This window comes from Mercenaria mercenaria, chromosome 14 (assembly GCF_021730395.1).
Source record: "Mercenaria mercenaria strain notata chromosome 14, MADL_Memer_1, whole genome shotgun sequence".
In the NCBI taxonomy this organism is placed as follows: Eukaryota; Metazoa; Mollusca; class Bivalvia; order Venerida; family Veneridae; genus Mercenaria; species Mercenaria mercenaria.
In genome coordinates this window covers 56,187,478-56,212,824 of record NC_069374.1, presented here as the reverse complement: position 1 = coordinate 56,212,824, position 25,347 = coordinate 56,187,478, and the positions used below count along the sequence as shown (strand labels likewise).

Genomic DNA, 25,347 nt, shown 5'->3' with positions numbered 1-25,347 from the left:
CATTTCCTTCGATTAACTGAGTAAAATAGTATTCATAGATTACGGATCTGTTCATAAAGGCATGAATATTCTTTTAAAACCTAGTACTGGAAATGAAGATGTTATCTTTTTTTCAGAGCATATATTGCAAATCGTGTTACAGACAAACTCACTAAAGTTACCGACTACATATACTGTTGTCGATCAGGATCAGCTGCCGACACCCAGGCTGTTGCTGATATTGTGAACTACCATCTCAACTTTTACAAGTAAGTCACAAACATTTCTCCCTTGATTGGCAAAGTATTTTCATCAGATTATCTCCCCTAGTTTTTAAAAGTTAGTCACTGTCAAACAAATACCACAGTCATGATGATAAATAATCGAATGGTTGTTTGAATAAAATATTGGAAAACCAAAACAATCTTACTTTTATAAATGTACTCTGCTATTATTACATGCAATATTTTTTTCATTTTATCACCTGCATTAGTTTCATTTCACTGCAAATATTGGAGCCAATGTCAGTAACACACATCTAAAATTGATGTAAACAAAATTCTGCTACAGTGTTTGTGTTTGCAGAGGTCTCTCAGCTCTCCGACTGGTGGATAGCCACTGCTTGGTAGTTTGATTAATTGGCAGACAGCAGCTACTGCCTTTTGACATCCTCATAGAAAACTATTAAAAGTTGTATTTTGGGAAAGCAGTCTTTTGTATAAACTTATTGAATAATGAATTGTTACCAAATGTTTTTGAAGCAAAGGTAATTAATCCTTATCATGCTGGACACGATTGATTATGCCTTTGCGACCAGTGTAGATCATGATCAGCCTGCACATCTGTGCAGTCTGATCATGATCTGTACTGTTTGCCATTCAGTCAGCATTTTTTGGTAAGCACCCCTTTGAACAGTTAATGGTACTGTCCAGACTTAAAGATGGACATGTTAATTATAGAAATTTAGCAGGGCAAGGGTTAAAGATGTTTTTGTATTTGAGCATACTAGGCTGAAGACTACATTGTCTAGTTACGATAAACTGCGAAGCATAGATGAACTTGGTAATTTTTAGCGGTCTCGTTTGCTGAGTTGTTAAGGTCAGTTTTTAGGTCCCTGACTTCAAAAAACTTGCCTCTGACCTCTTTGGCTTTGAAACCTTGCTAAGTATATAGAATTATTTTCATGTGAGAATGTCATCCTGCTGGCTAATGGCAGGTCGTTGGTTCTACCCAAGCGCCCTCATACATGAAATAATGCCTGGAAAGGCAGTCATGGTCTTTCTCCAGCATCAAAAGCTGGAAAGTCGCCATGTGGCCTAAAAGTGTGTCATTGAGATTTCAAACCCTACAACATGTACAAAACATACAAACTTTTATTCTTTGTGTATTCATAGAATGGAGATGGGTGAGGAACCTTTAGTAAAGACAGCAGCAAGTACATTTAGAAATCTATGTTACAACAGCCGTGATAGTCTGTCAGCTGGTATTCTCGTGGCTGGATGGGATAAACGTAATGGTGGACAGGTACAAATCATTCTTATCATCTATACATAACATATCCAAAAGAATATGATTTCTTTAAACATATTATAACAATAATTATACCCCCACCAAACATGTTTGGGGTGGGGGTGGGGGGGCTATATAGGAGTCAGTTTTGTCGCGTCCTGTTACGTTACCTCCCATCGCGTTGCATCCCTTCCTGTCCCGAAATCTATATCTCAGTTATTACTAAATGGATTTGATTCAAACTTAAAATAGATGTTCCACCTTATCACCCACATCATATGACACAAGGTGCATAACTCTGACACCAATTTTTCATGAATTATGCCCCCTTTTACTTAGAATTTAAGCTTAATTTTGATGCATTTTCACTATATCTCAGTTATTACAAAATGGATTTGATTCAAACTTAAAATAGATGTTCCACATCATCATCCACATCATATGACACAAGGTGCATAGCACATGCACCAATTTTGTCTGAATTATGCCCCCTTTTTGCTTAGAATTATACTTATATAGTGTTTTGATACACTTTATCTGTACCTCTCTTATTATTTGATATTTTTTAACAGACTCAAGCTATTGTGCAATATTCATCCACCATTGGAGTCATTAAACACTCCAGTGACAGTTCTTGACAGATTTAAATGTTTTTGGTACACAGGTGTAACATCATAAAATACAGGTAAAGTTATACTTTGGCTACAAACCACCAATTATATATGACTGAAATACTGTTGAGAAACAGCGTTAAACCCAAAACAAACAAACAAAACCAATTATATATGTAGTTATGGCCCCTTCCAAATTAAAATTTGTTAAACTCATGGTTGCCAGACAATAACTCACAAAAGGCTTGACAGATTTAGATAACTTTTGGTACACATGTGTAACATCATAAAATACAGGTCAAGTTCGATTTAAATTGCACCTTGTGGCCATGTCTTTCTTATGGTTGCCATTCTTCTGTGACAAGACCGTATTGTGGGGGTATTCGTCACTCCTTTGACAGTTTAGTTTTTTAGCTCATCTGATTTTTTGGAAAAAAAATGAGTTATTGTCATCACTTGATCGGCGTCGGCATTGCCTGGTTAAGTTTTATGTTTAGGTCAGCTTTTCTCCTGTACTATCAAACCTATTGCTTTGAAACTTGCAACACTTGTTCACCATGATAAGCTGACCCTGTACAGTAAGAAACATAACTCCATCCTGCTTTTGCAAGATTTATGGCCCCTTTTGTACTTAGACAGTATCAGATTTCTTGGTTAAGTTTTACCTATATCAGTTTAGGTCAGCTTTTCTCCTAAACTATCAAAGCTATTGCTTTGAAACTTGCAACACTTGTTCACCATCATAAGCTGACCGTGTACATCAAGAAACATTACTCCATCATGCTTTTTGCAAGAATTATTGCCCCTTTTGGACTTAGAAAATCAGTTTTCTTGGTTAAGTTTTATTAGCTCGACTATTTGAAGAATAGGGGAGCTTTCCTACCTGCCCCGGCGTCATCATGAGCGTGAGCGTTAGCGTCACACAAATGTTAAAGTTTGTGTACCATCCCAAATATTTTCAAAGTCCATTGAGATATTGCTTTGATATTTTTCATACTTGTTAACCATCATGACCCCAGTCTGTAAAAAGGAGGAGGCAACTGTATCAAGCATTTTGACTGAATTATGGCCCCTTTAAGTTTTCGGCTTAGAATAAATGTTAAAGTTTGTGTACCACCCCAAATATTTTCAAAGTCCATTGAGATATTGCTTTCATATTTTGCATACTTGTTTACCATCATGACCCCAGTCTGTAAAAAGGAGGAGGCAACTCTGTCAAGCATTTTGACTGAATTATGGCCCCTTTTCGACTTAGAATAAATGTTTAAGTTTGCGTACCACACCAAATATTTTCAAAGTCCATTAAGATATTGCATTCATATTTTGCATACTTGTTTACCATCATGACCCCAGTCTGTAAAAAGGAGGAGGCAACTCTGTCAAGTATTTTGACTGAATTATGGCCCCTTTTCGACTTAGAATATGCTTATTTTAATGTTAAAGTTTTACTCATTGCTTATATTATACTATCAAGTACTGGGAATAGTCAAGTGTGCTGTCCACTGACAGCTCTTGTGTTTAGGTCAGCTTTTCTCCTAAACTATCAAAGCTATTGCTTTAAAACTTGCAACACTTGTTCACCGTCATAAGCTGACCCTGTACAGCAAGAAACATAACTCCATCCTGCTTTTTGCCAGATTTATGGCCCCTTTTGGACTTAGAAAATATCAGATTTCTTGGTTAAGTTTTATGTTTAGGTCAACTTTTTCTCTTAAACTATCAAAGCTATTGCTTTAAAACTTACAACACTTGTTCACCGTCATAAGCTGACCCTGTACAGCAAGAAACATAACTCCATCCTGCTTTTTGCCAGATTTATGGCCCCTTTTGGACCTAGAAAATATCAGATTTCTTGGTTAAGTTTTATGTTTAGGTCAACTTTTTCTCTTAAACTATCAAAGCTATTGCTTTGAAACTTGCATCACTTGTTCGCCATCATAAGCTGACCCTGTACATCAAGAAACATAACTCCATCCTGCTTTTTGCAATAATTATTGCCTCTTTTGGACTTATAAAATCAGTTTTCTTGGTTGAGTATTATGTTTAAGTCAGCTCTTCTCATTAACTATCAAAGCTTTAAAACTTGCAACAGTTTTTCACTATCATAAGCGGACACTGTACATCAAGAAACATAACTCTATCCTGCTTTTTGCAAGAATGATGGCCCTTTTTGGACTTAGAAAATCATGGGTAGGACAACATTTCTATTATACAAAAATATCAGATGAGCGTCAGCACCCGCAAGGCGGTGCTCTTGTCTGGTCATGTATGCAGTCCTGCATAAACTGCCACTTTTAAAAGCAAAGCTTATAGATTTAACAGTGATATAAAAGGAAGTGACAGTATCACCTACTAGTATTATAACTTGTGGATAGAAGAGAAATTAGATCACCACTCTCCCTAGCTGGAAAGGGTATATGAGAATAGGTTCTAGATTCGAACCTACTCCTTAAACCACCAGTATTAGTTCCTTTAAGAAGCAGGCAAAGGCAAGATGGTATAAGATGAGGCAGTCTATATGAAATAACTTAAGATAGTGGATTTGTATAGACAATGAGCAGTTTTAGATCAAGTATAGTGACAGCTTCTTCATGTGTGACATATGCTTAAAGGAACCACATAAATGGTATCTTCATGTGAGCTTTCAGCTGTATGCTAATATGAGCCACAGTAAATATGTAATATTTAAACTATACTATTTAATTGCAGGTATACACAATTCCTCTTGGAGGAATGTGGACACGAATGCCAGTGGCTATTGGCGGGTCTGGGAGTACATATCTCTATGGTTACGTAGATGCTAATTATAAGCCAGGAATGGGCAAAGATGAATGTCTACAGTTTATTGCTAATGGTAAATACATGTATAGCTTAGCCTTACATTGCTCAAATATGTTGTGAGAGAGCAAGGTCAATTCAAATATCAAGGTATAATTATTAACCCAGCATAGCTCTGATGTGTTGTACGTATGAGAGAATTTGATCAGTTATAGATATCCTTGTAAAACAAAATTAAGTAAAATTTGCATCAAATGTACCAGTATACCAAGCATGGGCACTTGTAAGCGTATTATAATGATGTTATATTACACAATAGAAATTTGTCTTTACGAAAGCGTGTTGTCTGGTGGTGTCTGCTGCCTTCAACCTCTCAGAATTCAAGGAAAACCTCAATTGTGGCCAAAGTTATATTTTTACCACTGCACGTATTTTGTTGAATTCCGAAAGCTGACTTACTGTAAAAAAGATGCTGTGTATACTCAAGGAAAAAAACATGTAAAGTACTGTAATGCTATCCTGTAAACTTTCAGCAATCTCACTGGCTATCAACAGAGATGGAAGTTCTGGTGGCGTAATTAGACTGGCTTGCATTACGAAAGATGGAGTCGAGAGACACGTGCTCACTGGGGATCAACTACCAAAATTCTATGAGGATTCTTAGTGTACATTTAGTGACTTTTTTTGTGAAATCTGCTTCTCATTTTGACTGTCTGTATATGTGGTTTTGCATCCATAGTACTTCTATAAATGATTCTTGTGATGAAGTTTATTCTGAAAAATTTAACTAGGCAGGTTCTGTGTCATGGATCCATTGCATCAGGATTTTTACATGTTAACTACAGATTCAGTAAAAGTGATGCTTCAGTACATTGCCATGAAAATCTGTAAAATTTGAGTATTCTCCCAGTCTATTTCTTAGTTTATATGCAGTTCAGAGAAAAGACTTATGTGCACACGAGTAAAACATGGAACTCCCTTTATTTTTTTTCAAACCAGCTATCATTTGAAATTTTGACATTTAAATGTTACTGAAATCAGTTTCTTAGATATATTAAATTACTGTCAGTTTGATTGAAAAGATGAATGCGTATGTTGAAAATAGATTTTCAAACATTTCGTGATTATTTTTTTTTGGCATACCAATATCACTTCAGTAAAACAGTGGTGGATAGAAGTTGCAAGAAGCTGGGTAAAATGCTGAAGTTATCCATGGGTTTAAGGTGATCAAAACATAGAAAGTATGTGGAAAAATGCCAGGGACCAAAGGATCTACTTTAATTAGCCCTGGTACTCGAGCTGTAGATGCTCGAAGGGGCCATGTTCCACTGTGTTTGCAAAGAAGGTTCATTCTCCCTATCATTTATAAGCTCAATCTATACATTTTAACATGCCTGAGCACCAGGTCCCCTTTTCTTGAGACTCATAAAGAACTTTTAAACTTTTTATACCTTTTTAATACCATTAGACGAATAACTATTGCTTGCATTTTGTCAGTTATCTTTGTGGCAGAGGGGCACTTGGGAGTTGCCCGTGTCCGTACATCTGTCAGTCTGTCCATCCGAATTTTTGTCGTTAATATGTCAAAAAGTATTTGACCCAAAGTCGTCAAACCTTACAGGATTTTTATTTAGCATGGAAAGTTGTGAACCAGTTTTGAATTGTATCTCCCACAGCCAGACAAGATTTATGGTACTTGACTTAGTCAAAAATATGCATAAAATGGGCCTAAGTTTGTGTCGCATATATCTCAAAAAGTATTTGACCCTGTATTATGAAACATTACTGGAGTATAATTCAGCATGTGAAGTTGTGTATATGGGGTTTTGTTAGAGATATCACCGAGTCAGACTGAGTTATGGCCTTTGACCTAAGTAAAAAATATGCATAAAAAGTCATAAAAGTTGTGTCGCACATATTACAAAACATATTTGTCCTAGGGTCATGAAACGTCATAGCAATATTATTCAGTATGTGAAGTTGTGCACCTGAGATTTTGTTTGGGATTTCTTTCTATCATACTAGAGTTATGGCCATTGATTGTAAAAACAATAAAAGTTTGTGTCCCATGTATCTCAAGGTGTACTTGATAGTCGTAAAACAGAGGATTGTTTTATTGCATGTAAAGAAGTTTGTGTTGCAAGCATCTTAAAAATATTTCACCTAGTATCAAGAAACCATGTACAGTGAGTGAGGGGCACCTGTGTCCTATAGACACACATCTTGTTATACTTTGAAGTTTATCATTTATTCCCCCATCTAAAGCACAAACATTTTTATGTTCTAAACTAACTTCAATCTCAAAGCTCATGTTGCCCTGCACAAGTAAATTTAATGAAGGGAGATAATTCAAGAAGTTAGCATAATAAAGTTATGGTTCTGGTACACTGCACTTTCTATAAGTGTCCTTTATCATTTTTGTGAAGAATTTATACTTTCAAAATTATATCCCAGACATGGATTCACAGGGGTCCGGCACAGTGGATTGAGTTTAATGACTTTTTTAGCTCGACTATTCGAAGAATAAGTAGAGCTATCCTACTCACCACGGCGTCGGTGTCACACCTTGGTTAAGTTTTTCGTACCAGTCCACATTTTGACAAAGTCTTTTGAGATAAAGCTTTGAAACTTTCAACACTTGTTTACCATCATCATGGCCAGTTATAGGCAAGAGCACATAACTCCATCAAGGAATTTGGCTGAATTATGGCCCCTTTTGACTTAGAAATCTGGGTTAAGTTTTTCGTACCAGTTCATATTTTGACAAAGTCTTTTAAGGTAAAGCTTTGAAACTTTCAACACTTGTTTACCATCACCATGGCCAGTTATAGGCAAGAGTACATAACTCCATCAAGGATTTTGGCTGAATTATGGCCCCTTTTGACTTAGAAATCATGGTTAAGTTTTTCGTACCAGTTCATATTTTGACAAAGTCTTTTTAGATAAAGCTTTGAAACTTTCAACACTTGTTTACCATCATCATGGCCAGTTATAGGCAAGAGCACATAACTCCATCAAGGATTTTGGCTGAATTATGGCCCCTTTTGACTTAAAATTCATGGTTAAGTTTTTCGTACCAGTTCATATTTTGACAAAGTCTTTTAGATGAAGCTTTGAAACTTTCAACACTTGTTTACCATCACCATGGCCAGTTATAGGCAAGAGTACATAACTCCATCAGGATTTTGGCTGAATTATGGCCCCTTTCACTTAGAAATCTTGGTTAATATTTCGTACCAGTTCATATTTTGAAAGTCTTTGAGATAACTTTGAACTTTCAAACTGTTTACGTCACAATGTCCAGTTATTAGGAAGAGTAACGTAACTCCATCAAGATTTTGGCTGAATTATGGCCCTTTTTGACTTAGAAATCTTGGTTTGTTTTTCGTACCAGTTCATATTTTTTGTAAAGTGTTTGACATATGGCTTTGAAACTTTTATCACTTGTTTAGTATAACAATATATTTAAATATATTTAAACTTTGAACACTTGTTTATCATTATGATTTCCATCTGTAGGCAAGAGTACATAACTATTTTGACTGAATTATGGCCCTTTTTGGGCTTTGAAATTGCCTCATGTATTGCCATTTATTGCAAGACTTATCAAAATCAAAGTAATGCAGGAACATTGTTTGTCTATAATCTATTTATTTCTTTTGTCTGAATATCCGTTGAAATATTTTGACCCCATTCTTCAATCAATTCTTCGAATAGTCGAGCGCGCTGTCATCAGACAGCTCTTGTTTTGAGTCGTATAGCCATAATTACGAAAAGAAAAACATACTGCTATAACTACTCCCTAGTCCTAGGCAATTTTTGAAAGGAAGTAGCTAGGAGGGAATATATAAAACACACTATTCATTACAACAATATGGCTGCCAAAGGACATACACATGGACAACACCAAAAGTAAGCCCATCTACTTGGTTTTTAATTTTTCCTACCTAAAGTTTGTTAATAAATTCCAAATTTATATATAGAGAAATAGCTAGAAAGGTTGACGACTGTTTTCAAACTTTATTTATTGAGGAGAAATCATTTTCAGTGTCGAGATCACTGTGAAGTTTGTCTAAGGACCCCCTAAAAATTTGGGACAAGAGGCCATCGTCATATGAAGTTCGAAACTGTGGACCAAATGTTTAGCAGAAACTGTTTTCAGTCTCGCGGTCACTGTGACCTCGGTCTGCTGACACCATAAACAATATGGGTCATCTACTGACTACATGCAGGCATTCTATGAAGTCTGACCTAGCTATTGGTCGGAAACAAAAAAGTCTACCGAGCGACAAACAAACAATAAGCAAAACAATCCACCACCACCCCCACTTCCTCAAAGCAGGGGGTGGGGTAATTAGAGGCATAGTAACATGCGAACCGCCATTAGTACACAATTTATTATCAAGCACTTCATGATACAATATAACAACAAAATAACAAAGGTCATGAATATAAGTTGTGTGAGAAAACACATTATCACAGGTATACATAAAACTCGTACTTTGTCTCAACAGTGTTTTTATATATGTGAAATATTATACATGTAAGCACAACACTTGCGTAGGCTTGATCCTGTATGTTGGCCCGCCCGCTTAGCTCAACAGAGCGCAGAAATATGGATCACGGGACTCTAGTTCGATCCCAAGGCGAGGCATACGTTTTCCGCGACGATTTGATAGAAGACATTGTGTCTGAAATCATTCAATTATATAGTAGTTGGGAAGTTACTTTCATAACTTAAATACCGTGAGAAGCTGTGCTAAATGCCAAACAAACAAATTGTCCTGCAAGTCAAAATTTCTAAATCTGCTGAATATAAAAAGATTAACAAGCAAACTGATCAATTGAATGGTTTTATGTTCATTTTCGCATTGCATTAGCCATTATTTATTTTAAAAGGTTGCTTACTTCGAAATGTTTGCGCCCCCACCCCACACTACGGTGGTTGTGAAACCGCTTTCCAAAGATCGGCCCGGTGATCCTATCGAAATACCCACACACGTGTGTGAAATAATGCCCGGAGGGATACCCGAGGTGTTCCTCCACCTTTAAAAGCCGGAAAGTTTGTACAATAGCTTTCACAGTACCCACACTTCATGGATTTCTGAGAGAGAGAAATCGCCTGAACTGTGTGAATGAGTTGCTTTAACACTAATGATAATGAAATTGACAACGGACACTGGTCGGCCACAATACATCGACTCTGAATAAAAGAAATCGATCAGGTTGATAGAAAAAAAAACCCGTTTCATCCTAAATCCTGCCAAAATGAAATATGCATAGTTAAATATAAACCGCTATCAAATATGTTATTTTTTTCATTTTTGGATTGATTTCGAATCGGAACAGACTTATTTTAATAATATGGCAATACTGTTTGCATCCCGATACATCACCCGCTCATGTGAGCTAAAAATCTCAAGAATGTTATCGAACTTCCATTTCAGCATCGTCTTTCATCAATCACATTCGATTTCTTGACCACGTCCGGAAATTACTGATGTATTGTGTTTTATTTAAAACTTGAATGTTTGCCGAAGCTATCAAACTTCTCGTTTTGGCTGCGTCTTCCTGTTTCTGACCAGACAGACTTTACTTGCAATCTATGAGTGACGCTATAATGTATATAATAAATTCCTAAACAATCAGAACTTTTCAAACTTCTGTTTCAGCAGCATCTTTCATTAACCATTCCATTTCTTGATCACGTCTGCTTCTGATCTGGCGGAATTTATTGGCGGTTTGAGAATGGCTTACGTCTGATGACGTATGCAATCCTAGCCCATGGCTCGGTGATACGCCTAGTCCGTGGCTCTGAACCGCCGTGTATTTATTTTGGAAGGATTGGCTCTTGTTTTCGCGCTTTTTATCAGTTCCTTGTGTGTTTCCTATATTAAAAGACTGACTGGCGTTAGCACGATTTAGTCTGGTTTGTGTGTCTGGAAAATTTCCGTTCATCGTGGACTGGTTTTGAGCAAGTCTATCTTGGCTATATCGCGGAGATGCGGGGTTATTTGAATTGTCACGTATGCTGAACGAAAGATCATTTACACTTCTAGTCGCTGGATTGTTAGTTTTTGATCCTAACGATGTACTAAAATTTACGTTTTCACCGCTTTCGGATGGCTTCACTTCCGGTTGTTGTTCAGACGGTTTTCGTCTGCTATGTTTGTCGTAATTGTAACCACCTGTCATTAAACTATTTGTAAACACTTTGTGTCTCTTTCTACTGGGTTCCTTTTCTTTTACATCATCATATTCTATCAATGGTTCATTTGGAGGTGTACTAGTAGTTACACTGTCCTGAAATGCGCCATGTTGCGGCTGCAGACGATGTTTTTCCATAGCATTCATAACATCCCGCGCATACATTTGCTTCTCTTTAGTTGCCATGATTGGTCCAACTCCTATTTTATCAATTCTTTTAGGCGGCATGGTCTCTGAAACAGGTCTTAATGATGTCTGGGCAAGACTTCGTTCCTGCTGCTCAAGTGTTTCCCGTGCGCTCGAGGAATGAGCCAATAGACTGCTGTTCCTATCATTGCCTCTCATGTCAGTTCGTAGTGGAATTTCAGAAAACGGCCTTGTCTGATTCGCAGCAAAATTTGTTTCCTCAGGCATGTTATTTCCACCTCTGTAGCCGGGTAATATTGGGAAATTGTCAATCATACCTCTAGATTTGGCCGTCCGCAAAACAGTCAGAGGTTTTAGTTGTGTGTTTCGCAGCATTGGTTTAGACGGTATTGTATTTGGCTCGGTCGGCATTGGCGTTACTTGTCTGTCCAATCCTCTGAAAGGGGTATGGACTTTGGGTGTTATTCTCATAATCTGATGGGATTTTCCCACGTTTGAAGCAGTTATTTTCACTGGGGTTTCTATTTGTTTCGTAGGGGTTGGGGTATCAAAACCTTCATTAGCATCCTTTACGCTCGTACTGGTTTTGTTTAGTACATTTGAACATGAACCATTGCTGCTTAACCAACTATCTGGGCTTCTAGCCCTGAACTGAAACTGCTCGTCTAGCTCCGAGAAATTGTCGTTTATTGTGGACCGATCCTGCTGGTCGCCTCTTGGTGTGCTTGTATACATGTCTGACGTCCATGGCGCGGGACAGGAACCTGTTGTGTCTAAATCTGGCAATTCATTCAAGTCTTCAGTCTCTTTGCCTATGTCAATTATTTGTAAACCCGTGTTAGACGTATTTGACTTAAGATCTTTTTCCGGCGAACTTTGACTTTTCTCACCAAAGCTAACACGGTTTGTTACTGGATTTTTTGAGGTGGACCTAAATAATTTTGGCCCAGTTAATATGCCGTTGGCTTTTGATTCAGTATTTATTTTATTCTGAGTTTGAGGTTTAAACTTTTCATTTACCCATTCATTACACTTGTCTTTGTTTGTTTGCGTAACGTGTTCAATTACGCGACCGTCCGTAGTCATACTTGCTACTGTGCTTTCACGCGTGCTTGCCTCGTTACCCACGTGATCTCCATCCTCTAACAGCCATCTTTGTCGGTCTTGGGCCCAAATAGATACTTCTGATAAAAGATTCTCCATATGCGGGTTGGCGACGTCATTTGGTTGGTAGTGGTGAAGATGTGTCTGCTTCTTTCCGGTGTCTCCTTTTTCTTCCTCTTTTACAGCTGACTTGTGTTGAGTTCGTTCCTCGTTTGATTGTTCGTCTGCTTGCGATTTCAGCAGGTCTTCCTCAAACCGTTTCACGTATGTTTCTGGTGTCATTGTGTCTGATCGGTAGGTTTCTAAATCCATGCTTTCAATTCCGTTTTTATAGATAGTATCTATGTTATGTTGAGTTTGCTGAAATAAATCGTCAATAACTTCTTCCATTGATTGTTGCTTAGCGACCAAGGGTTTTGTGTTGTCACGTTTCTGATTTGGTGATGGATTCTGGGGGCGTTCTCTGTCTTCTGCTTTATTTTGTTCTTTTTCATCTTCTTCACTTTCTTCTGATAACGATATAGAACCTGAAACATTTGATTTTACATTTTTTTGAAATAATTTCGTGTTTATTATACCATGTTCATATTTTAACACGTAATAATGAATAACAGCAGCAGAACTGTCGAACTTTTCGCTGAATTTTAATTACATGAATTCTTAATGTCGTCTGTTAGTGAGGACATACAAATTAGCTACACGTGCAAATATGGACGTTCTACAAAAGGGTTTATACGTAGTTTGGGGATGGGATGTTGTAAATGTGATACGAGAAGAGGCGGTTGATTCTTTGGTGAGTTGTGGGATTGTAGGGGGAATCATTGTAGAAACATGTAATGCCGTCACGCTAAAGCATTCAAATCTTTGTAAACAATCTGATTGTTTTAAATTTACAATAGAAAAACAATTGATTTGTGACAACATTCTTTGATTGTGTCATCATTAGTATTCATAAAAGTTTCCAGTTATAATGTAATCCGTGTTGCCTTAGTTCTCAGACAGACAAAAGCATTTAAGCAAAACTCTAAAGTTTTTGTAAAACCACAATATACCTTTTTCATCATTTGCCTAAAATTTAATCGTACATTTTTGTCAATAAACTGATAACAAAGAAAAGCGGCCAGAAGAAAAAACATACTCATTTCCTTACGATAAATGCACACATTGTATAACAGGATAAATGTTACCAAGGAAAGAGGAGAATTTCTGAATTTCAAAGCTGCGATTGGCTACATATATCAAACTTTGGAATTATGATACATTGGGTCTTATGCAGGTTGGAAAAGACAATAACTGTATCATTGTTACTGGGCAGAGGTTATTTGGGAATATTGTCTGATCGTTTACGAGTTCCTTAGTACTACAACAGGTTATAAATATTTGGAACGTCGGGTAGATATTTTACCTTCGTCTGATAAAGTTCCATCGGAGGGTTCACCTGTGAAATGTTAGTGTACAAAGTTATTTCTTATTGCACATAATTATATAGTTTTAAAGGCGTTTAAAATAAAGATTAATACCGTGTTAAATACGTGTTTGACCTTCCGAAAATGAACAGCGTTAAAGTTTTGTTGGCACGCCAGAAAACGGGATAATTCTAAATCAAGCTTATGCAGATAATCTTATACTAAATCAATCATTCTGACAACTAGAATATGCTAAAATTCCCCGATACTAATGAAATAAATTGATTATTCGTTATAGTTTGAATGAAAATGAATATTTTATACCTTCGCGTCTTCTAGTTTTGCCACTTGTCCTTGATCTTAAATCGGGCTGACTTAGATTCATTCGCCGCATTTCGTCTTGCAGATCGCTTATTTCGTTATCGGAATCGTAACCATTGTCGTCGTCCGACTGCGACATTATTCCAGGAACGACAATCGGTTTCCGGCACTCATTTTTGACACTGCTTTGTCTGTCTGGTGGTTTCGTTGGTTTGCCATCTTGATTTTTGCCACCGTTTTTCGAGATTCCGTTTTCTGATGCCTGTTGTCCCCGGTAGTTAGTATTTCGCGTATGGATCTTTCGTCTGCTCTCCGTGAACGCTTCTCGTGTTGGTTTTGTGTTAGAAGGGGTGCCGTTTGTCCGGATGACTTCCGAGCATGCGCGCCTCACAGATGGATTCAGGTAAGAAAGGAATGATGCTGCAAATGTAAGAATCATAATTATGACGATTGATTTCCGTGGTATGTGAAATTTAACAAATCTCCATATTCGGACTATTCTAATATTGATTAAAAATTTAATTATACTGACAAAACTGTAATTTTCGATTAAGTGGTCTCTGACCTTGTGTCAAGTAAAATACATTAATCGATTAGATTATCTCATAATGACATTGCTTATCGAAGCTTATATAGAGAGAGTTTCAAATGTCACTGGTTATTGTTTTTCTTTTTTCAGTCCTACCAACAAAACACTAAATCTTCTTTAAATCTTTATTAGCGGAAAATACAAGAAGCATAGGAGCCCTGGATAAGTAAGTCCCTTACCGGTTGGATTTTCGGATGGCAAGAACATTTGATTTTGTCCTTGTGAAACTCTTGCTGTTGCATCTGTTTCTTCACGTGCCTTCGGCGCTGTGCGCATGCTCTCCATCTTCAACACGCGCCTGAAAGAGACATGCACCTCAGGATACCAATATCAATTAAATAAAATCAGTATGTATTGTTATATTTATACCATCGATCGGCCAGTAGCTCAAAGTATTTTTTTAAGCTAAAGTCTAGATTTAAACATCTATTCTATCTGAAGTCAAGTAATAAAACACCTTCGCCCCTCGGGTAGTAGATTTGACTATTGACCAGCAAGCCATTCTATAAGCCTTAGTGTGTAGTACGTGAAGAGTCACGTTAAAGTAAACCGGTTGATATTTTCAAAATTAAGCTTCTAACAATCTGAAATAGCTCCAACCGTCCTCAGAATTATTAACCTTTTAATGATTATGATCATTTGTAGAAATTAAATGAAGAACATAATAAACTAGTCACAAATTACATAATTATTGTTGTTCATTACACATTCGGCATACCTCGATCTTTCCGATCGGTCAACAGACAGTTTCTGTTTCTTGGCAGCCGCCGCTGACTCTTTCGTCATGTCAACAACATCTGTTTTCTTCCTCAGGAACAAACAGGAAATCTGAAAAGCAAAATGTGTAGGAGTATTCTAAACTTTTGGACCAGACCACTTACCAAACAATTAAAAAGGAATAGTCTTGTTCATGTTTTTCGTAGCAATTTTGTTATTTGTTCAAGTTAGCGTTGCTTATTTTTTTTAAATAATTCCTAATGTATGTCATTTTTACTGAAATAAAACATTCATTTGGGCTAGGTCTCGTATTTATTTCCTAAATTTAAACCGTATATTTTTGTCTTTGAAGCAGATGAAATAAATTTCTTTTGAAATATACATGTACATGGATAATAGATAGTAAAAATGTACACCCATAATTTCTCAAACTTACAGGAGGTTGATGGAAACATATAATTGTCATGCACGCAGAAAGTAGTCCTAGCTAGGATACAAATAAAAGACGCATTAATTTAGCTAAAAATCCAAATAATAGCCAAAACAGTGAAATACTTCAGTTATATCAAAAAAGTTGATAAAAGACGTTGTGTCTGAAATCATTCGTCCTCCACCTCAGATTCACGTGAGGAAGTTAGCAGTTACTTGCGGAGAATAGGTTTGTACTGGCACAGACTCCAGAAACACTGGTTAGGTTAACTGCCCAACGTTACACAACTGAAATAAAAAAAAAAAACAAGCATCATCATTTTCTAAGTATCGGCTGTCCAATAGTTCACTTACAATTTTGCTGAGTTTCGAGTCGGTCTGCCCCGCTGGTTTGGCATTGTCGTTGATGTCTCCTACATTGTTGTTGTTTACTGGAACACAGGCAGGCATCTTATCTCTGTATTGTGGTACACTCTGAAAAGTATAACGTGATCTTAGATTAAGGTTTGAACCCCTTTGCCGATATAACCAACCAGTTGGTCATAAGTTCGAACCTCTAGTGATATAAATGTTAGTTATGTGATGATTTGACTGAAATACCGGGTATTATCGTTGCAACATTGGTCTTAAATTGTGTATGGATTCTATGTCAAAGAGTTTAGAATGACATTTGTATCAAATGCCAGTTTTACAAATCACCATTTTAATAAATTTTAAGATGACGGGTACCTTTGAAATGCCAATTCATGGTGCAGGGAGTAGTGCAGGATGTCGGTTTACAGTAACATGTATAAAATAAGTATCTATCAACTTCACTTAATTGAAATTTTGTACCGATGCTTCAAATGAATTCATTAGCTTTATCTAGCATTCCTGCCAAGACCGGTCGAATCAATCTATGAAGGTAAAAATGATGATGATGATGATGATAATGATGATGATAATGGTGTTGATGATGATGATTATGATGATGATGCAGCTGATCGTGATGACAATGACTTCGTTTACGACAGTGATGGTAATGCTGCTGCTGATAATGATGGCGATGACGACGATGACTCGGAAGACGAATTTAATGATGGTGCTGGTGAAAATTGTTATTTCACTATGACGAAAAGGCTCATGCTGAAACTGAAGACAACGACGATATGAAGTAATGAAGAAGAAAATAGTGATGACGGCGAGAAGCGGAGGACAACGACGACTAAGATGATGATGCCGATGGGTATGTTGATTTAAAGTTATAAGAAAAGAATGTGTTTTTTTTTTGTTTTGTTTTTTTGGCGGGCGGGGGAGATGGGGGGGGGGGGGATTAAGTCATAACAACATATGCCGCATTAATGGTGGAGGAATACCTAATAAGCCCATCCGGAAACTATTTCGGACGCAGGCGGGACATCGATTTTCCGCTAGCCAGCTGGATGGCTTCTTCACATACCGATCTGAGCAGGGCTTGAAACCACTGTGGTGAGGACGAGGGATTTAAAGTCAGCCACCCAAATCAATCGGCAACGTATGCCGTCATGGGGATAGTAAAATAAGAATCATATTTAAAAATGAAAACAAATGTGAAGCAATGATAGTAGTGGTGGTGATGACGATGTTGACGATGGTGATATTGCTACTGCTGCTTCTGCTGCTGCTACTACTACTGTTGTAAGTGGTATTGTTGTTGTTGTTGCTGCTGCTGCTGCTGCTAACAATAATGATGGTGATGGTGGTGATGACGAAGCTCATTATTATTATTATTATTAATATTATTTTTGTTATTACTGTGGTTGTGGTGATGATGATGATGATGATGATGATGATGATGATTACGGTGATGATGATGATGTTGATAATGTCAACGAAGTTGACAACGACGACGACGATGATGATGATGATAACGACGACGACAATGCTGATGATGATCACGACGAGGACGACGACAACGGCGGCAATGATGATGATGATGATGGCTTAAGATAGAAACAATGACAATACCTTATTTTTTCGAAAGTGCCACTCACATTTGACAGCCGTTACTACATTCATATCTACGTTTTGAGTTTCATAAATGTTTGTCAGTGTGCCTGTCTTGCATTTGTTGTTTTCCTTTTTTCAGCGGAAGTGTGCACAATTTAAATTGAAATATTTTTGTTCCTTTGTTGATGGTTAAGTTTAAACTTTGAATATTAATGATTATTTTATGTGTTATTATTTCATTTTGAAGCAGTTCATACATAATTTATTCCTTTCCTGTGATTGGCATAAAAATGAAAACCAAACCTGATTATTTCCAACATAAATTTATTCATGATGATTAAAAAAGAAGAAAAGAAAGAAAGAAAAAAGCTGTCAACATGCACAACTTATTTGACAGCCTATTATCAAAAAGATGCTAACACTGAGATAAAAAAAAATCAATTATTTTTTAAACAAAAAAAAGCTTAATCCTGAAAATTCCCAAATTCTATGTATACTAAAGCTTAGTCTGACTAAGCAAGGTTTCTTAATCCCCTGGTTTCGTAACTTTATTAACAATTCACTTTTATTGCTTTTTGATTGAAATTATTTGTGATATTTATTGTTGAAATGTTGGTCGAAATACCTGACTTTTATTTGTTCAATTTTCTGAAGATAAATAAACATTCGACAAAGAAGCTTTATAACATAAGGTCTTTATTGAAACCATTTAACTAAATTACTTAGGGTTATTTGGATTGTCCCGGATTTGTTTGTATTAAACATTAACTTACTTGAAAGCCTCTTAGAGTGTTAAGAGACGTATTTCAAATAAAAGTTTGATCGCTTTTCACTTTCAGGATATGCATTTGAAAGTAAACTATCTTCTGTGTTGATAGCTCTGGTTCCGTCGCTATAGCTTTAGTGTGGAAACTTGTCTCAAAATGCTGCCTTGCCATCGGTCAGTTTCAAAATTAACCCTTACTCTGCTAAATTTCAGTATAATGAACTAGTCCATCTTTCAATTTGGACAGTAACATTGACTGTTAAAGGGTACGATTACCAAAAAGATACTGACTGAATGGCGAACAGTGCATTGGTCGCAAAGGCAGAATCGAACGTGTCCAGCATGATAAGATTAAGCTGACAATCGGCCAGTCACGTGATTGAGCTTTTACGACTGGTTATAAGGACAAGAGTTTTTGATGTCCATCTCGCATTTTTAGCCACGATAGAATTGGCTTTTGGAACTCTTTTTTTCAATAATGGATGTTATATCGATTTTGCGTGTATGTGCGAGAGTGCGTGGGTGCCCGCGAGCGCGCATGAATTTACGTGCAAATAAATAAAAGTGAAAATCATACTGATGATGCTAATTTTTACGTCACCTCCTTGTTAATTGTCATTTCAGAATGGTCTTATTTCCCGAAGCAACTTGTATAAACACATACGGAAAACGCTGTGCATAAAAATGTTAAAACAGCATGTATACTGTCACAAAATTTAATTTCATTCTGGGTGTCAAAATGTACTTTTTGTACCCAAACAACAATTTTCGGTCACAGGTGCGGTCATATATGCATAATCTTAGATTCACCGGGTGCCTAAACCTATATACATACCCTTAGATAAGTGTGTGACTTAAAAATATATTTACATGTCCAGTCCTAAATTAACATACGCATACATAGTATGAAAATATTGTGACTACTGGATTTACAAAATGGGTCCTTGCGGGAGACTTGTACGCGGAAACGGCATTTATATTTTGACAACAGCCTTCACTTTGTTTGATAGCTGTAAAGGTTAGCTTCGGATAAATCAAGTGTGCACATGTTATGTCTACAAATAATTTCATGCATATTACAAAAAAGAAGGTTTTAATGGACATAAGTCCATATAAAAACTAAACTACAAATCAAATATAAAATAAAATATGCATTTTAGCTGAGAAGATCGTCGGTTCATACCGAAGGGTTTGCTTTTAATCTGAAAGTACTTTGGTGACTTTAAAACGTGACCCGTGTTACGGCCATAGAAAACATCTGAAATAAGGGTAACTTATTAATTATTCATCTATTCAGTGGTCGGAGAAATATGTCGAAAGATTATGTCCGGCAAAAGCCTAATGAACTTACAAGACATACATAATATCAGTTAAAAATGTTGTGTGTGTTTAAAAACGTATGTTTAAATGCATACCGCCATTACTTAACTGTTTATGGCCTAATAGCTTCTGGAATAACTGACTTCTGGAGAAGTCACCCATTTTGGGCTTAAGGTGACGACTGTAAATTAGCTTACAAACATGTCGCTTTCCTTCTAGCTTCCTGGTACGCGCACGTCGAGGGGACGGCACAAATGGCGCTAACTTGGTAAGCGCCTTAATTAACTATAGGTTAACGTATGGGCTAGTTAGCGTCACATGACGAAAACCAGGAAGAGTGGCCGTAAAAAGGGAGCATTCAACGACTGGTGTTCATCTTGCCGATGTATCTGCGGTGTTGAACTTCTCTCCAGGAGCCGGAGTGTTGGTAACTGGTTGATACCCCGCCCCTTTGAAAACACATTTTGGCAACCAACCGGACATGTCGACGACGTGATGGGGATCTCCATGGACCAGCACTCCGGACAAGACAATTGCCGGGAGCGATAAAGAACGTCGGGATCATGGTCGGAGGGCAGACTAGTCGATCAGACCGTTCTGTTCAGCACATAAAAAGAAGATCTACAAGAACGGCAGTTTACTCTACATAGGCAAGCAACAGACGAAATCCCGACAGACGTAAAACAAGGTCAACGAACTTAGTAGACTCATCCAAAGAAGATCTTCACAAATGTAGTTAACTACGCAGGCGCATTAACTTAATGACTAAGTGGTCTACAAAAAGATGAATGCTTGCCCATATGGTCCTCAACTACATACACATATTATACGCTTCTTTTCCTTTCCATGTTACCTGTTTATATGCTTCTTGGTTAGTGTCAAAGATATTTTCCCACAATACTGGCGTAAAATTTGAACTAATATACTGAACAAAGTGATATGGAGTCATTTCTTTTGGCTAACAAACCTAATAAATGATGTATGCAATTTTGGTAAATAAATTTTATCTCCAGTAGAAGTATGTATACCATCTTTATTAGTTAGAATAGCCTTTGTCCAGCCGACTAAAGGCTTATACAAATACTACAAACAGACATTCATCTTGAACTAATAACCCGAAAAGACTTAAACAAATACTAATAATTGGGCCGCGCCATGAGAAAACCAACATAGTGGCGACCAGCATGGACCAGACCAACCTGCGCATCCGCGCAGTCTGGTTAGGATCCATGCTGTTCGCTAACAGTTTCTCTAATTGCAATAGGCTTTGAAAGCGAACAGCATGGATCCTGACCAGACTGCGCGGATGCACAGGCTGGCCTGGATCCATGCTGGTCGCAAACGCACTATGTTGGTTTTCTCATGGCACGACTCATATGGTATATAACCTGCCGATAAAGAACTTTAAATGCGACATGTTTAACAAGCTTAAAATTATAACTGCGATTGGATAACAAAATGAAATATGTACATTGTAATCACTTGCTTTAAAGCTAAGGGTCAGACTGGACTGAATTAAAATGGGTATTAAACCTGACATGTTTGATTTGAATTAAAGGATAAGCCTTCAAGATAAAGTCTCAACTATGCGAGAATGATGTAATCAGAGATTTGCGAACATTTGATGCGTGTTTGTTTTTCTTTTTTTATGACGGCTTTAGTAACGTTATTTCCGACTAGGCTCCAAGGAAGACATCGACAATAATAATAGTAATAATAATCATAATAATAATAATAATAATAATAAATTGGCATACACTGATTTGTTTCGCCTCAGTTTCCATAAAAATTTCCATAGGAAGCAACGATTATACACGCCTTCAATTTCACGAAACAAGACAAAAATAATGAAGAAAAAAGAAACGGAAATCATTCATTTTAAGCTAAATGAGCCGCGCCATGAGAAAACCAACATAGTGCGTTTGCGACCAGCATGGATCCAGACCAGCCTGCGCATCCGCGCAGTCTGGTCAAGTTCCATGCTGTTCGCTAACGGTTTCTCTAATTTCAATAGGCTTTGAAAGCGAACAGCATGGATCCTGGCTAGACTGCGCGGATGCGCAGGCTGGTCTGGATCCATGCTGGTTGCAAACGCACTATGTTGGTTTTCTCATGGTGCGGCTCAAATCTCTTTCTGAATTAACCTACATAACACGCCGTTTGATTCTAAAGATTAAAAGTTAATAGCGCTCCCAGTTTAATCAGAGATTAAGCACATTTGTAGATAACTTTTCGTTTTGATCGAATTTTATTATTGTTTAAATACATCAGTTTTGTGAATGTTTAAATTAATCAGTTTTGTGAATGTTTAAATTAATCAGTTTTGCGAACAAGAAGTTAGAAGTTTAGTCCCCGCCATTTCAGCAATCTTAATTCGGCGGAAACGTGTAGAGAAAATGACGAAATAACACAAAGCTGTGTCCATATGTATGAGCGGAAACTGCAGTTTATAAAATGCGATCCGCTTTACCCTCAATGTTGATGGTCGCAGATCTGAATCTTTCTCTTTTTTTTTCTTTTTTTTTTCATTGACTTAATTGGCGTCAAGCTTTCGTTGCAATCGAAGGTAAATATAAAAAAGCGCATAATTTTACTACCATAATTGTTTTTTCTCGATTTTATATTCAAAAGAACTACATGTTAAATAAACGTCTTTTATGGGTATGACTTTATTATGACTTTCATAATACGTTCTTATCTATGTTGCACTTGTAACGTTCATTCCCTACTTTGAATTTCAAAAAGTGAAACGAAATACCTTGCTTATAATCAATTAAGCAATCAGAACATCTTGTCCATCTTTTATAGAAAGTTTATTAATTCCTCGATTTGTAATTTGAATCTAATTATTCAAATCTCAAAGGAAACCGCTATCACTGTGGTATCTTAACGTAAATAATTGTCACTTTCAACAAATATACACAAGCGTGCATTTTTATTTTATTGAACGAGCTGTATTGATAACCACAATAGTTTTATTAAATTCTTTATTGATTTGTATAATTATACATCGGTGCACATTTATTATTAAACGAATTATTGACATTAATACAGGCAAACGTTTTGTGTATTACAGAAAAATTATGTATACTTATAACTTATAACGGCTAAATGGAGCTTAACAGATTTCAGCCATATATATAGTGCAATTGTTAGAAAGCGACAAAATTCATGAATTAATAATTACCCACTTGAGGCTTAAACTTTTCATTTCTTTGGTAATTAATAACAATTGCTTTTTAAGAAAATAATAGATCATTTTGCTATTGAATAATACAGACAATAACATTACCATAACTGCATCCGTTTAGAATATGAAAGTTAAGTCCAACAATTTTTATGTAGCTATAAAAATGGATGTGTTTTGTATTGTAGTACAGCATTACAATAATTCTAACCTCTCTCAAAAGACTTTAACATTACTTGATTCTCAATATACATGCACACAAATGGCTAAATTGCATTTGGCTCATCACCAATTGTGTATTTACAGATAAACAATGAAGTTTTATGGAGTTCAAAACACTTTTGAATGAGCATTTTCGTATAACCGTCCGTAGGTATGTCTTAAGACAAAACGCCTTTTAAATGTATGTATTAATGGCGATATATGCAAAAGGACATTGTCAACAATAGAAAAACACAATTGAGAGCTGTCACCGTAAAAGGAACCATCAAGGGTTGAAAAATAACGTTTTGATTAAAGATTTTACTACATGAGTACATGAAGTTTGCATAAAAAATTATAAATGTCAACTTTAAATGAACTAAATGAGATTTATCGACAGGCATAATGCCGTCATCATTTTGACAATACTCGTCAATCATCAAATCACAGCTGTCGTCATCTTCATTATCATCATCATCATCATCATCACCGGAGTCATTACCAGTCATAATCAGAGTTATCATCATCGTCATAATAATAATTATCACCATCAGCATTATCATCATCATCATCATCACCGGAGTCACCGCTAGAGTAATAATCAGACTCATCATCATCATCATCATCATCATCATCATCACCGTAGTCATCATTAGAGTCATAATCTTCATCATCATAATCACTATTATAATTAATATTATCATCTTTATCAGAGTTTTCCTTTCTATAGTCAATTATTTGAATCAATTCTTCCGTATTTCGTATTAAAATTTTGTTATAAAATATATTGTATGAAATCAGAATTCTTCAAAATAGAATATTAGTACTCAAATTATCTTGTTGAGTTTTTGCAAAAAAAAAAATATAAAATTTAAATTATACTAATAAAGAGGGTTTTTTTTTTCATTAAAAAATACATGTCTACCTATTGAATGAAAAATAAAAGTTTTTACCTTTTATTATCTCTAAAATCCGTCTGTGTATATAAAATATAATAACTCCTTTAATCACATGCTGAATACAGTATACAGTTTGATATAACTTTCAAGTGATATGTTTTACTATTCTCTTAATTCATAATAAAAAACATAGAAATCAATCTTTTCGATATTTATTGTTAACCATTGGTATATCAGAAAAAAACTAGAAATCCGTTCGTTTCGATATTTAGTGTTAAGCAGTCAGCCACGGATTATTATAACTCTCTATATATGATAATCCTCCAGATTGAATATACATAGATTAATCTTTGTAGTTATTAAATTTTTCTTTTCTTAAGAGAATAATCCAGAGGTAGAATTTTAGCAAAGTCACGTGACATTTAGTAATTTAAATTAGTAATTCTTTATATTGTGGATGGAAACTGAAATATGCTCTGCCAAAATTAGAAAAGTTTTAGTAATAGTAGAATTTAAGACATGTTAGCCATAGCTTACTTAGAACGTAAAAGACCCAGCCGTAGTATACTCAATATAAAGCATTCATTTACAGCATATAATCTATATATTGCACGTGTTTGAGACGTGCATCAAAAGTGTAAAAATATGTAAAAATCTGACGTTTTTAAACATATTTCGAGAACAATCCTTTTCCCTTGTTCAGAACAGAATAGAACGGAACAAAACAAAACAGAATAGAAAACATATCATATAATTTATTTAGGATTTCAGATTTACAGCTTAACACATGTTACAACAACAAGCAAATGAAGGTCGTGATGAGAAAACGTTTTTAATGCTCCTTCTTCACTGTTGCTTAATATTCTAGGTCAAAATACGATAGCTATTATTATAGATATTCTAATAAATAGAAATATAGCTGTATCTTAATATTCTAGTCAAAATGCAACAGCTAATATAAGCACGGCTCATCAAACAGAATATAAAGTTCATATGAGTATAGTACTCGCACTGCTATTTCAGCAGCTTCTCTTGTTCTTTGCTTGCATGACGGCAACACATGCTGGTACTGCGGCGGATGAAATAACCTTTCATTTCGCTGTCTGCTGTTTTACTTTTTAGTCAAAAATAAGTTCATATTTGGTCTGCAGCTTTCTGAACTTCTTTTGCAGTCTGACATAGTGTTAAGACAGTGGCATATAAAGCCAG

At 36.2% G+C, this 25,347-nt stretch overlaps 2 protein-coding genes across 3 annotated transcripts in view; one reads left to right on the top strand and one right to left on the bottom strand.

Annotated features, from left to right (window-relative positions):
• The window catches only part of LOC123527901 (proteasome subunit beta type-6-like), a 30,506-nt gene extending 24,510 nt beyond the window's left edge, over positions 1-5,996 (top strand). Inside the window, exons 3-6 of the mRNA XM_045307629.2 lie at positions 117-248; positions 1,374-1,503; positions 4,809-4,953; positions 5,411-5,996. Of these exons, the coding sequence (XP_045163564.2) occupies positions 117-248; positions 1,374-1,503; positions 4,809-4,953; positions 5,411-5,541 (538 nt within the window). The 3' untranslated portion in view covers positions 5,542-5,996. The remainder of the gene's footprint in view (positions 1-116; positions 249-1,373; positions 1,504-4,808; positions 4,954-5,410) is intronic.
• A 3,262-nt stretch (positions 5,997-9,258) lies between these two features.
• LOC123527902 (uncharacterized) lies at positions 9,259-24,624 on the bottom strand. Of its 2 annotated transcripts, none has more exons than XM_045307631.2 (6): positions 24,193-24,624; positions 16,152-16,271; positions 15,370-15,479; positions 14,831-14,949; positions 14,066-14,482; positions 9,259-12,862 (listed from the first exon to the last, which is right to left on the bottom strand). In XM_045307631.2, exons 2-6 carry the CDS (start codon positions 16,245-16,247, stop codon positions 10,533-10,535), a joined length of 3,072 nt encoding a protein of 1,023 aa, XP_045163566.2. In that variant the 5' UTR covers positions 16,248-16,271; positions 24,193-24,624; the 3' UTR covers positions 9,259-10,532. The 2 variants fall into 2 exon arrangements, with proteins under 2 accessions (XP_045163566.2, XP_045163565.2); XM_045307630.2 differs by lacking the exon at positions 24,193-24,624 and adding an exon at positions 23,144-23,278.
• Between the last annotated feature and the right edge of the window lie 723 nt (positions 24,625-25,347).